Here is an 11319-nt window from a genome sequence, read left to right on the forward strand (position 1 = left end):
TCGAGGAAAAAAAGTTTGAATTTCGAATGGTCGAATATGGCTACTTCAACCTTGGAATCGAACTAAAAATCGTTCGACTATTCGATAGTCGAAGTACTGTCTCTTTAAAAAATTCATAAAACCCCCTAGTTCGCCACCTAAAACCTACCGAGGCCAATGTTAGCCTATGGGGAAGGTCCCCATAGGCTTCATAACAATTTCCTGATCGGAGGAATATCCTTCAATCGATGGATTAAAATCCTTCGAATCGTTCAATTATTCCTTTGATCGTTCGATCGCAGGAAAATCGCAAAATCCTTCGACTTCGAAGTCGAAGGATTTTACTTTGATGGTCGAATATCGAGGGTTAATTAACCCTCAATAGTCAACCCTAGGTGAATGTGCACCTTAATAAACCCAATAGGCTGGTTTTGCTTCCAATAAGGATTACTTGTATCTTAGTTGGGATCAAGTACAAGATACTGTTTTATTATTACAGAGAAAAAGGAAATCATTTTTAAAAATCTGAATTATGTAGCTAAAATGGAGTATATGGGAGATGGCCTTCCGTGTTCAATCATGAATAAGGGAATTTGCATACGCTGATGACCTAAATGCCAAGGCAGTCTGACCTGATTCCACCCCTCCCGCCCAAGCACATCACACCACAATTATTATTCAGTCTCACTTCACTTCTTGGCAAAAGTCCTATAATGTGAGACATAAATAATAATCACTGCTGCTCTGTATTGTCAGTTGATGTACTGTAAGGCTGTCTAGTCACACAAGAAACGCAGACAGACTGACAAGAGCATCACAAGGTGAATGCATATCCAGTATTAAATACATTTCATTTTAGTGATGTTCACCTTCAGCCCTGTCATAAGAACTTCCTCCAGAAGTGCTTGTAAAGTTATTTGTAAATATTACTTTTTAAACAATCTTGCAAAACTCTCCCTTGTCTTTTTTTGTATCAACAGTCTGAAGCACCAGGGCAGAGAATAAAAAGGGACAAACTACGGTCAGTAGGGAGAATTTAGCTGGATTTGAGCAGAACACCTCAGAATTCATTTGGCTGCTTCTGTCCTGTGTCACATCAGGGATAAACACTAGAGTCCCAGTGCCACTGGCAGCCATGCACGCCCAAGCCATCACACTGCCTCCTCCATGTTTTATAGAGATGTGGTATGCTTTGGATCATGAGCTGTTCCACACCTTCTCCATACTTTTTTCTTGCCATCATTCTGGTAGAGGTTGATCTTGGTTTCATCTGTCCCAAAAACTTTTTTCCTGAACTGTGCTTTTTTTAGATTTTTTTTTTTTTTAGCAAAGTCCAATCTAGCCTTTCTATTATTGATGCTTATGAGTGGCTTGCACCTTGCAGTGCACCCTGCAGTCTTCTCTTTATGGTAGATTTGGATATCAATACTCCTACCTCTTGTTTGGCTGTTGTGAATGGGTCTCTCTTCACCATGGAAATGATTATGGGATCATCCACCACTGTGGTCTTCCGTGGTCATCCAGGTCTTTTTGCGTTGCTGAGTTCACCAGAGCTTGCTTTCTTTTTCAGGATGTACCAAAATGTATATTTTGCCATTTCTAATATTGTAGCAATTAGATTTTTTGTGTTTTTGCAGCTTAAGGATGGCTTGTTTCACCTGCATGGAGAGCTCCTTTGACCGCATGTTGTCTGTAGGGATGGGCGTATTTGACCCGCTTAGTTTTGCCAAAAATTTCACCGCCGGCGAAATGTCGCTGACGCCCATTAAAGTCTATGGGCGTCCAAAAAATTGTCGCGCGGCAAAATATTTTTTGACTCACGCTATACAAGTCTATGGGTGTCATTTTTATGGCGAAACAAGGCAAAAAAAACCCCGTCCATCCCTAGTTGTTTGTTCATAGCAAAATCTTCCACAAACAAACACCTCCCCCCCCAAATCAACTCCAGGACTTTTATCTGCTTCATTGATAATGACAAAGGAATTGCCCACACCTGCCCATGAAATAGCCTTTGAGTCAATTGTCCAATTACTTTTGAGCCCCTGAAATGAAGTGATTGTATTAAAAATAAGGCTTTAGTTCCTCACATTTTTATGCAACCTTTTTGTTCAACCCACTGAATTAAAGCTGAAAGTCTGCAGTTCAACTGCATCTGAGTTGTTTCATTTAAAATTTATTGTGGTAATGTACAGAACCAAAATTTGAAAAAGTGGTTTGTCCAAAGATTTATGGCCCTAACTGTACACACAACTTAAAATACATAAAAAAAATTAAATGAATGTATATTTCAATGCTGCTTAGAATTATGTTTTAATTTGTTAGGCAAAACATTTTCTGGGTTGACATTTCCTATAAGCATGTTGGAACATCAGCATCATTTTCTTACTGTATGCACATTTGTGTTATCCTTTTGTGTAGAGAGCAGACAGCTGACATTTTGCCTTGCAATGCAGTATAATTCCAGCTCTAGCTGCTCATAAAACTGGACGACTGCTTTTTCACTTTCCTCTATTTGTCTGTACAAACACATACAAACAGGCCATCTTATGAATACAAATCCTTTCATTATCAAGCTGAAGTTCAATACAGCCAATTTGCATCTGTTCTCAAGAAAATCAGTGTCTTCGAATGCATCTCACAGACGAGCAGGGCCGACATTAGCTACAGATTTAGTCGCTTTAACAGAGTCAGCAGCCTTATCGGTTCATTAAAATCCTGTACAGATCCGGTTAGAGAGACTCGTGCCTGACCCAGACCCACTGAGCCAAAACCCAACCTGCACTCACCATCCAATATGCCCCCCCTAAATGACCTGGACCACAAATATTTAAAAGGGTGGTTCACCTTTAAATTAACTTTTAGTATTTTAAAGAATGCCCAATTCTAAGCAATTTTTTTTATAGTTTTTGATTTGCCTTTTGATTTGCCTTCTTCTGACTCCAGCTTTCAAATGGGGGTCACTGATCCCATCTGTACGACTAAAAATGTATTGTTACTTTTTATTACTTATCTTTCTACTCAGATCCTCTAATATTCATGTTCCAATCTCTTATTCAACCAGATTGCTCATATTGCAAACCGAAGAACTGCTTAATAAAAAGCTAAACCGCAAATTAAAAACTAAAACGAATTGCACATGTTCTCATATTGCAAACCGAAGAACTGCTTAATAAAAAGCTAAACCGCAAATTAAAAACACAAACGAATTGCACATGTTCTCAGAATCACTTTACACATCATACTTAAGTTAATTTGAAGGAACAGTTACACCAAAAAATGAAAGTGTTCTAAAGTAATTAAAATAGAACCTACTGTTGCCTTGCACTGGTAAAAGTTATGTTATTGCTTTCGAAACATTACTATAGTTTATATAAACAAGCTGCTGTTTAGCCATGGGGGTAGCCATTTGAGGCCCAGGTTACATAGCAGATAACAGATGCACTCTGTAGGATGCCATTGTACTCTCTTACAGAGCATATCTGTTATCCACTAAGAAGCCTGTACCGTTTCTCCCTTTTCAGCTTCAATGGCTGCCCCATGGCTACACAGCAGCCTATTTATATAAACTATAGTAGTCTTTTCAAAGCAAACACAACTTTTACCAATGCAAGGCAACAGTACATTATATTTATTACACACTTTCATTTTTGGTGTTATTGTTCCTTTAAAGGAGAAGGAAAGTCTTCTTCCACTTGGGGGTGCCAAATGTTATGCAACCCAAGGGATTGTATTGACTTACCTGAAACCCCAGCCCACCTATCAACAGAAAACTGCACCGGCCCGGGTTATACCAGTGAGCACCACAGAGAGATCCTCTTCTGGCATCTTCTATCTTCAAATTTCCCCGGGGGAGACACATGCGCAGTAGACTGAAATAGCCAACGTTTTAGTTAAAGTTCGGTTTTTCGCTCTACTGTGCATGAGCAGCCATGAGAAGAAAGAAGCCGGAAGATGATCGCTTTGTGGTGCTCACTGGTATAACCCAGGCCGGTTCAGTTTTCTGTTGTTAGGCGCACTGACCCAGGGTTTCAGGTAAGTCAATACAATCACTTGGGGGTGCATGACATTTGGCACCCCCAAGTGGAAGAAGACTATCCATCTCCTTTAAAGATGAACAACCCCTTTCCGACCTGGAAGTTACATCACAGATGACGGAGTGATGGCACTCCGGTGCCAGATCACAGGGTAGGGGAAAAACTCGCCAAAACCACAGCGGAGGGGAACACTCCCGCAGCTTAGCCGGGTACCCTGGCGGGCCACCTATGGACAGCACATACGTTCAGTGAATTTCAGGACTTTCTACATAAAACCCAACTGCTTTTTGCGGGTATGAAGATTGGCCTGATCATCAACTAGCAGTTTATAAAATCCCATTGGGCAAGTACTGCACTCTGCCATCGACATGGATTCTCTCAACGGGTTTTCAGGGTTCTTCTTGTGATGCAATCATTAGTTAAATCAAGTAAAGATCTGTTTTTTTTTCGACAACCTTGCCACGCAAGAAAATCTTTCAGTGTATATCTGCCTTTATCCTAGGGCATCACTGAAAAAATAAGCCCTTTGCGGTCAAATTCAGTTTACATAACTTAGGCCAAATATCCCAGCCCACCAACACAAAAAGTTGCTTCAGTTCAGCTCACTTTATCATTTTCTACTTTATTACCTCAAATTAACAAACACATGAAAGCTGAAAAAGTCTATTTACACAGGAAGTACAAAAACCCCCCAAAAGTTGCATTTTTTCCCCCAAAATGGATTTTTTTTTGAAGTTTTTATTTAAAATTATAAAGTAATAAAAGTTACCACAAATAAAAAAAGAAGAGAAAATATTGTAAATAAATTAGGAAAAACAAAGTTGTTAAATATTGAGTTTTTTTTTTTTAGGCTGTGAGAGAGAAGTCATTACATGGCGCCATCTAGTGGTACAGGAAAAGCATTGTCCAGGACATGGAGGGAAACAGTAGCTTACACATTCAGAATCCCGCCACGCAGGGCCTCCCTGACCCCTTGTGTAATGTACAATCCTTAATAAAACATCTTGTGCACCTTCACAGTCTTCATTAGGAAAGTCAGAAAGCAGCCATACACACCCAGTCTCATCACCACAGGAGAAGGGGGGAAATGGGGAGTTGTGTGCATTTTTTCTTCTTAAAAGTTTCAAAAGCACTACATCACAAACCACTAGCAGCCACAGCGGGACATACCCAACAATAAACCTACTACTAAAATACTTTATGACCTACAACTAAAACTGCCGGAACAGCCAGGACCACCAGCTGTTGAAGCATGTCGTCCCTTTGCCAAAAAAATTTGCCTCCCGGAAGATCTCCAGGAAGGAGCAGATATTAAAAACAAGCTTTCTCCACTGTGGATCCGCACAGAAAGGAGGCACAATGAGGCTCCAACCTCACCTCCCCAGTACCTTTTTATATCTGGAAAAAGGCTAAAGTGACAGAAAACTGCACGCGTCTCGCCATTGTCAAGAGAAAAGTGGATGGATCAAAACACAGGCTGTTTTGTGCTGATCACAGAGTCAGCAAGGGTCGGACTACTCCCTAAGCTAAGCCTTCCTTCTGTTACACCAAAAGAAAATGAAACAGCTAGAATCTTACATGTCAAGAAACTTTTTTTTGGGGGGGGGAATGGAGGAAGAAAAATAAGGGTCATCAGCTAAAAAATAAAAGAAAAAAATATATATACAGAATATATCTATATGTAGTGTTCAGTTTGTAGAAAGCAGGAAGATGATCCGCTGTCCTGGACTGCCAGTATATTCAGAAGGAAGCGAAGTCTCCTCCACGGAACGCGAGTTCCTCCATCTCCTGCGCCAGAACCGGCACCTCGGCCTTGGCTCTCTTCATTGGCAGGAAAACATTTAAAAATTAAAATCGGTCGTCTTTAAAAGAAAATGAAATACAGTGAAGACACTGGGGGGAAGAAGAAAAATAAATATAATCAATTGCCAGGCAAAATTAACATTATTTGAATTTAACTACTTGCATGGTTCCCTGTCAAGACAGAGGTACAAGAGAAAAAAACCCATAAGGAGCAGAGGTACTGAAACTCATAGTGGTCTCTCCCTTCTGGGGTATTATTGTTCTCCCCTTGATGCTACAGAAAGATCTCCCTTGAGAGGAAGGGGAAGACATTCTTAAAGGAGATTAAAAGGTTAAAATTAAGTAAACTTTATCAGAAAGGTCTATATAAATACACCAGTAAACCCTCAAAGTAATGCTGTTTTGAGTCCTCTGTCAAAAGAAAAAAAAAACATTTTTCCTTCTATTGTGTACACATGGACTTCTGTATCAGACTTCCTGTTTCCAGCTTAAACCTCCAGGGCTTGAGCATGCTCAGTTTGCTCCTTTCCCTGCTGTAATCTGACTCAGGCAGGAAGTGATGTCACAGCAAGCTAATAAATATGGCAGCTGCTATCCTACAAACAGCTTCTACAGCAGCAGGTATGGAACAGCATTCTAAAAAATGGTGTTCTAGCTTGCACTGTTGTGGCTAATCTATTTGGCAATAAACCACCTTTAATATACACTGCAAGTCTGACCTACAGAGTGAATGATCCCAGCTATTTGGCAGTTATGGGAGAATCGCTTTATGGCACAGACATTATCGTAGCTCTGGTTCCTCGTGGTTGTGTTTGGGCACATACAAAGATACATGCACTTGTAAAATATACAATTTTCAGACCATGTGTGGATCGATATTTTTTTGTGCCATGGCAATCAGTCGTTTAGTCAATTAGACAGATTAGAAGATTTCTGTCAGCTTATGATAAGATCTCTGCATGTATTGCCTGACAATATCAATGGGTGGGTCACTACTATTTGTTGGACATAACTTTTGTACAATTCGGTCTGCCAATTATGGGACAGAACATAGTCTGATTTGTTCTTTTTACTACTTTATTTAATCTGAATGGTTAGTTGTATGTTGGGAGATTGCAAGGAACGAGCGTTCGTGGGACTTAAGGATATATCTGCAGGTCTATGGCCAGTTTAACAGGGATAAGCCAGTGTCCCAGGGAACGTTACTCAACTATGTCTGGCTACAATTTGGGGCACCTGAATTGTGCTTTTATATAGGAGAATAGTAACAGTATAGTGGTATTTCATTTCAGTTTTTGATATAATAAAAATTAGAAAATTAGAAAAGATTAGACAGAGCATTAACCTAAGAGTATGTTCCATTACTTTTAATAGCCCCTATGCTGGCAGAACACGCCCCTGTTGACTTCTTAAAGGAACAGTTCAGTGTAAAAATAAAAACTGGGTAAATAGATAGGCTGTGCAAAATAAAAAATGTTTCTAATATAGTTAGTTAGCCAAAAATGTCATGTATAAAGGCTGGAGTGAGTGGATGTTTAACATAACAGAATAGAACACTACTGCTTTTCAGCTCTATAACTGAGTTAGTCAGTGATTTGAAGGGGGGCCCACAAGGTACATTTCTGTTCAGTGAGTTTGCAATTGATCCTCAGAATGCAGCTCAGATTCAAAAGCAACAGATATGACCCATGTGCCCCCCCCCTCAAGTCACTGATTGGTTACTGCCTTGTAACCAGTCAATGTAAACCAAGAGAGCTGCAAAGCAGGAAATAAATTGTGTTCTGGCTATTATGTTAGACACCCAGACTTTATACATTACACTTTTGCCTAACTAACTATATTATAATTACTTCTTATTTTGCACAGCCTATTTACCCAGTTTTATTTTTACACTGAACAATTCCTTTAAGAAAACTGGCTGGGGATAAGGAAGTAGTAGTAGGAAGTAGAACTTGCGCAATCTGGCTTAACTGCAGGAATTGCCTCCCTTCGGATTTTCCCCACGATTAATCCACAGACGCCAGTACTACATTTTACTGGAGGCTTAGTCACCCAAAGTCAAAGCATATATTAAGAGATATAGATATAGATAGATAGAGATAGATATAGTATAGATAGCTAGATACATTTTTTTTATATATTTTTTTTGTTATAGAAAGGAAGCTGCCCACCTAACCCAGGCCCATCTTGAACTTTCACTAGTTCTCCTTTTACACCTTCAAGTTTAATGCAAAGTAAACACGGTTTCTTGAATGCCACAATCAGTACTGTGTAGGCGTTGTACAAATACAATGTGTGAAACTCACCTAAGTAAACATTGGTCCAGTGGCAACCCTCATTTCCCAAGGTGGTCAAATGGCACGCTGGCCTGTAACGGAAGCAAACAGAACAATCAGCTGAATGGCAGTGCACGATAAGCTAAGATAGATACCGACTGCAAAAGGGAGACCGCTGCATATTCTCCACATTCTCAAAAGAGAAAAGGACATATGGGGCGTATTTTGTGTTGCTTGGCTCCAAGTAAAAGCACACAAACATTTGTCTCCGGCAGTGTTAGGTAGGTGCTTAAGGAAACAATTGTGAATAACTCAATAGTGTACAGGTATAGGACCCGTTATCCAGAATGCTTAGGACATGGGGTTTTTCAGATAATGGTTCTTTCTGTAAGATTTCCCTCAAGTCTACTGGGAAATCATGTAAACATTAAATACATCCCAATAGCCTAGTTTTGTTAATTATATCTTAGTTGGGATCAAGTACAAGGTACTATTTTATTATTACAGAGGATAAGGATGTCTTTAAAAAATGTAATTATTTGGATAAAATGGAGTCTATGGGAGACAGGCTTTCCATAATTCAGAGCTTTCTGGATAACGGATCTCATACCTGTACCTGCGGAGGTGGGAGAATCCTCTAACCAGCAGCCTAACAAGCAAGGATCTGCCTTGTGTGTGCTCACCTGTGATGCTGAGATCCGTGACACTTCTTGCCGTCCTGTGAGATCCGAGGAAGAGACATTTGCTGGGGCTCCCCGATGTAACCTCATGCTGACTTTGCGTTCTCTGTCCACCCGTGAAATGGCCCTTGGTGAAGTGTTACCTGGAAAAGGCAGGCCACTTTACCAATAGATAAGGTCTCCAAGCATAAGGCGGAGCTTGGCATCGTTAATGTCTGCACTGACAGGCAAGGGATAAGCCTATCAGCAAAGATGCAAAGTCGGCTATAAATAAAGCCGAAAGAAGACACGATGAAAAGCTGCAAGACCTAACTGCCAGCTGGGGATTCAGATTGCCTTGCCCTTGTTAAACAACAGGAAAGATTTGTAAAGGGTGAACATCATACATTTATTCTCTGTATAGTACAGCAGGCACATGCTAAATGCAGCCTTGTGTTCAGCATAGACCTCCTCTTACATAGGTTTCACTAAAAATATCTCCAACAGGGGCCTGAATTGATTCAAAAGCTGCTGTACAGTATTGCAACTGGCTTCCATATTATACTCCTAAGTGTTATCACAGTCTACAGCATTGTCTTTTTATATTTGTATCAAACATATGTAAGGTTTATATCTGATCACTCCTATGTTGAAAGTAAGGACTGCATCTCCTACAAAGGAGTCTTCCATTGACCAGCCATAACTGGGCACCTCATTGTCCTCACAGCCGTTATAGCAACAATTACTAATATGCAGGCAAAATAATGTTCAGAGTAAAACAAATTACACCCATCTATGTTTTAATAAATAGTAATAAGAAAATAAAGTCAATAGAGCATATTTTCCCTTTGTGTATCTATATACACTCGCCCACCTTGCTTTTACTTACCACTCTGCTGAATTCTTGACGCTGGTGTGGAGGCTACTGGTTCTGCACCATTTCTTAGGCGATTGGGGGCTGCACCTGCAGGAGGGCCTGGGGGAAGAGCCCGAGTAGCAGAACCCCTGAGCTGTCCCATTCTTTCTTCTCTGTCATGCTCTCTCCTTTCCCGGTCCAAATCCTCTGGATTCCTAGCAGCACCCTAAATCACACGAAACATCAATATCTAATGAGTAGGTTTTGGTGGAGCTAGAAAGTAAATTCTTTATCCAAGACATAATGGTGACTATTACCACTTCCAGGGAGACGAACGTTGCCAATGATTGGGGAAAAAACGCCACAACTTTGTCATGTGATTAACCATTGCTGAACCATTCACCCAATACTGCTATTACATACACATTACCATTGTAAGAGCATACTACTATGAATAACTGTACAGAGATTGAACATGGCAGCTTTTTCTGTGCAGTTCTAGTAGGTGAAGTTCACAAGTGACTCAATAATACATTACCATAACACCCACCCTAATGAACTCCTCTTTATACCTTGTTCTGAATTATTCAATATCCATGGTTAAGTAATGCAACTGCCCAGTTGTTACTTACAAATTTAAGCATGTTCCAGTCGAACACATAGTCGTAGGAGAAGCCTTGCCGATGGAAGAGGTTGCGGAAAAGCTGTCTCAGATAGGAATAGTCTGGCTTGTCATCAAACCGCAGAGAACGGCAGAAATTCAAATACGTAGAGAACTCGGCTGCAAAAGCAAGAAATGACTAATTAGTCACATTAAAAGTAATTATTTGGCTTTAAAACCAGACTATTGTAAACAGAGAAAACAGCAGTACTACCAAGTGCTAAGGATTAGGCATTTAAGGTACAACAGACAAAAAAAAAACATGAATTTTCTGCAACAACTGCAGGATTAAACTATAGGTATGGGATCAGTTATCCTAAAAGTCGCTATCCAGAAAGCTCAAAATTATGGGAAGGCATATTTGTAATCAAATAATTCAAAAATTTAAAACATATTTCCTTTTAATCTATAATAAAACAGTACTTTGTACCTGATCCCAACTGAGATATAAAATAAATCCTTATTTGGAGGCAAAGCTGTTGGGTTTATTTAACTTTTTTTTTGTATGAAGGTATGAAGATCCAAATTTCGGTAAGACCCCTTATCCGGAAAACCCCATGTCCCAGCATTCTGGATAACAGGTCCCATTATCCATATTAACAAGCTTCCCCCATATAACTAAACAAGTGCAAATATATCACCCTATTGAAAGCAAAACCTAGTATTGTGGCTTCACTCTTAGCACTGCAAATAGAGCAATTTTCTCTTAGGGGGAATAGGGGGAGGCAGTGTTTGAATAAACCTTGTGTTTTTACCAGTGGTATTCATGAAGGGGGAGGTGAGGGTAATGCAGGAGACAAGAGAAGGAGAAAAAAAGCTATAGGAGGTGGATGCAGAAGAGGCAGGAGGGAAGGGGCAGCAAATGTGGCTGCAGGACACATTATACAACACACACAGCAATCAGGAGTATATGCCAAAACACACAAGCAGTGAGGCTTTTAAAGCAAACTAGCACTGTATAGATATGGGTATATATAATTTATGTGAAGGTATGGAGGGGTGTGTGTGGATGCTGGGTTTTCATTGGGAGGGGTTGAACTTAATGGACTGT

At 40.0% G+C, this 11319-nt stretch overlaps 1 protein-coding gene across 3 annotated transcripts in view; it reads right to left on the reverse strand.

Annotated features, from left to right (window-relative positions):
• Window positions 1-4615: 4615 nt before the first annotated feature.
• Window positions 4616-11319, reverse strand: part of tptep2-csnk1e.L (TPTEP2-CSNK1E readthrough L homeolog) — a 40372-nt gene continuing 33668 nt past the window's right edge. For 2 of the 3 annotated variants that reach the window (XM_018256584.2, XM_018256583.2), the window contains exons 7-11: window positions 10240-10388; window positions 9641-9833; window positions 8776-8915; window positions 8123-8184; window positions 4616-5906 (exon numbers count right to left, since the gene is read on the reverse strand). In XM_018256584.2, coding sequence (XP_018112073.1) covers window positions 8152-8184; window positions 8776-8915; window positions 9641-9833; window positions 10240-10388 — 515 coding nt within the window. In that variant the 3' untranslated portion in view covers window positions 4616-5906; window positions 8123-8151. 3 annotated transcript variants of the gene reach the window in all.

This window comes from Xenopus laevis, chromosome 4L, assembly GCF_017654675.1.
Source record: "Xenopus laevis strain J_2021 chromosome 4L, Xenopus_laevis_v10.1, whole genome shotgun sequence".
NCBI lineage: Eukaryota > Metazoa > Chordata > Amphibia > Anura > Pipidae > Xenopus > Xenopus laevis.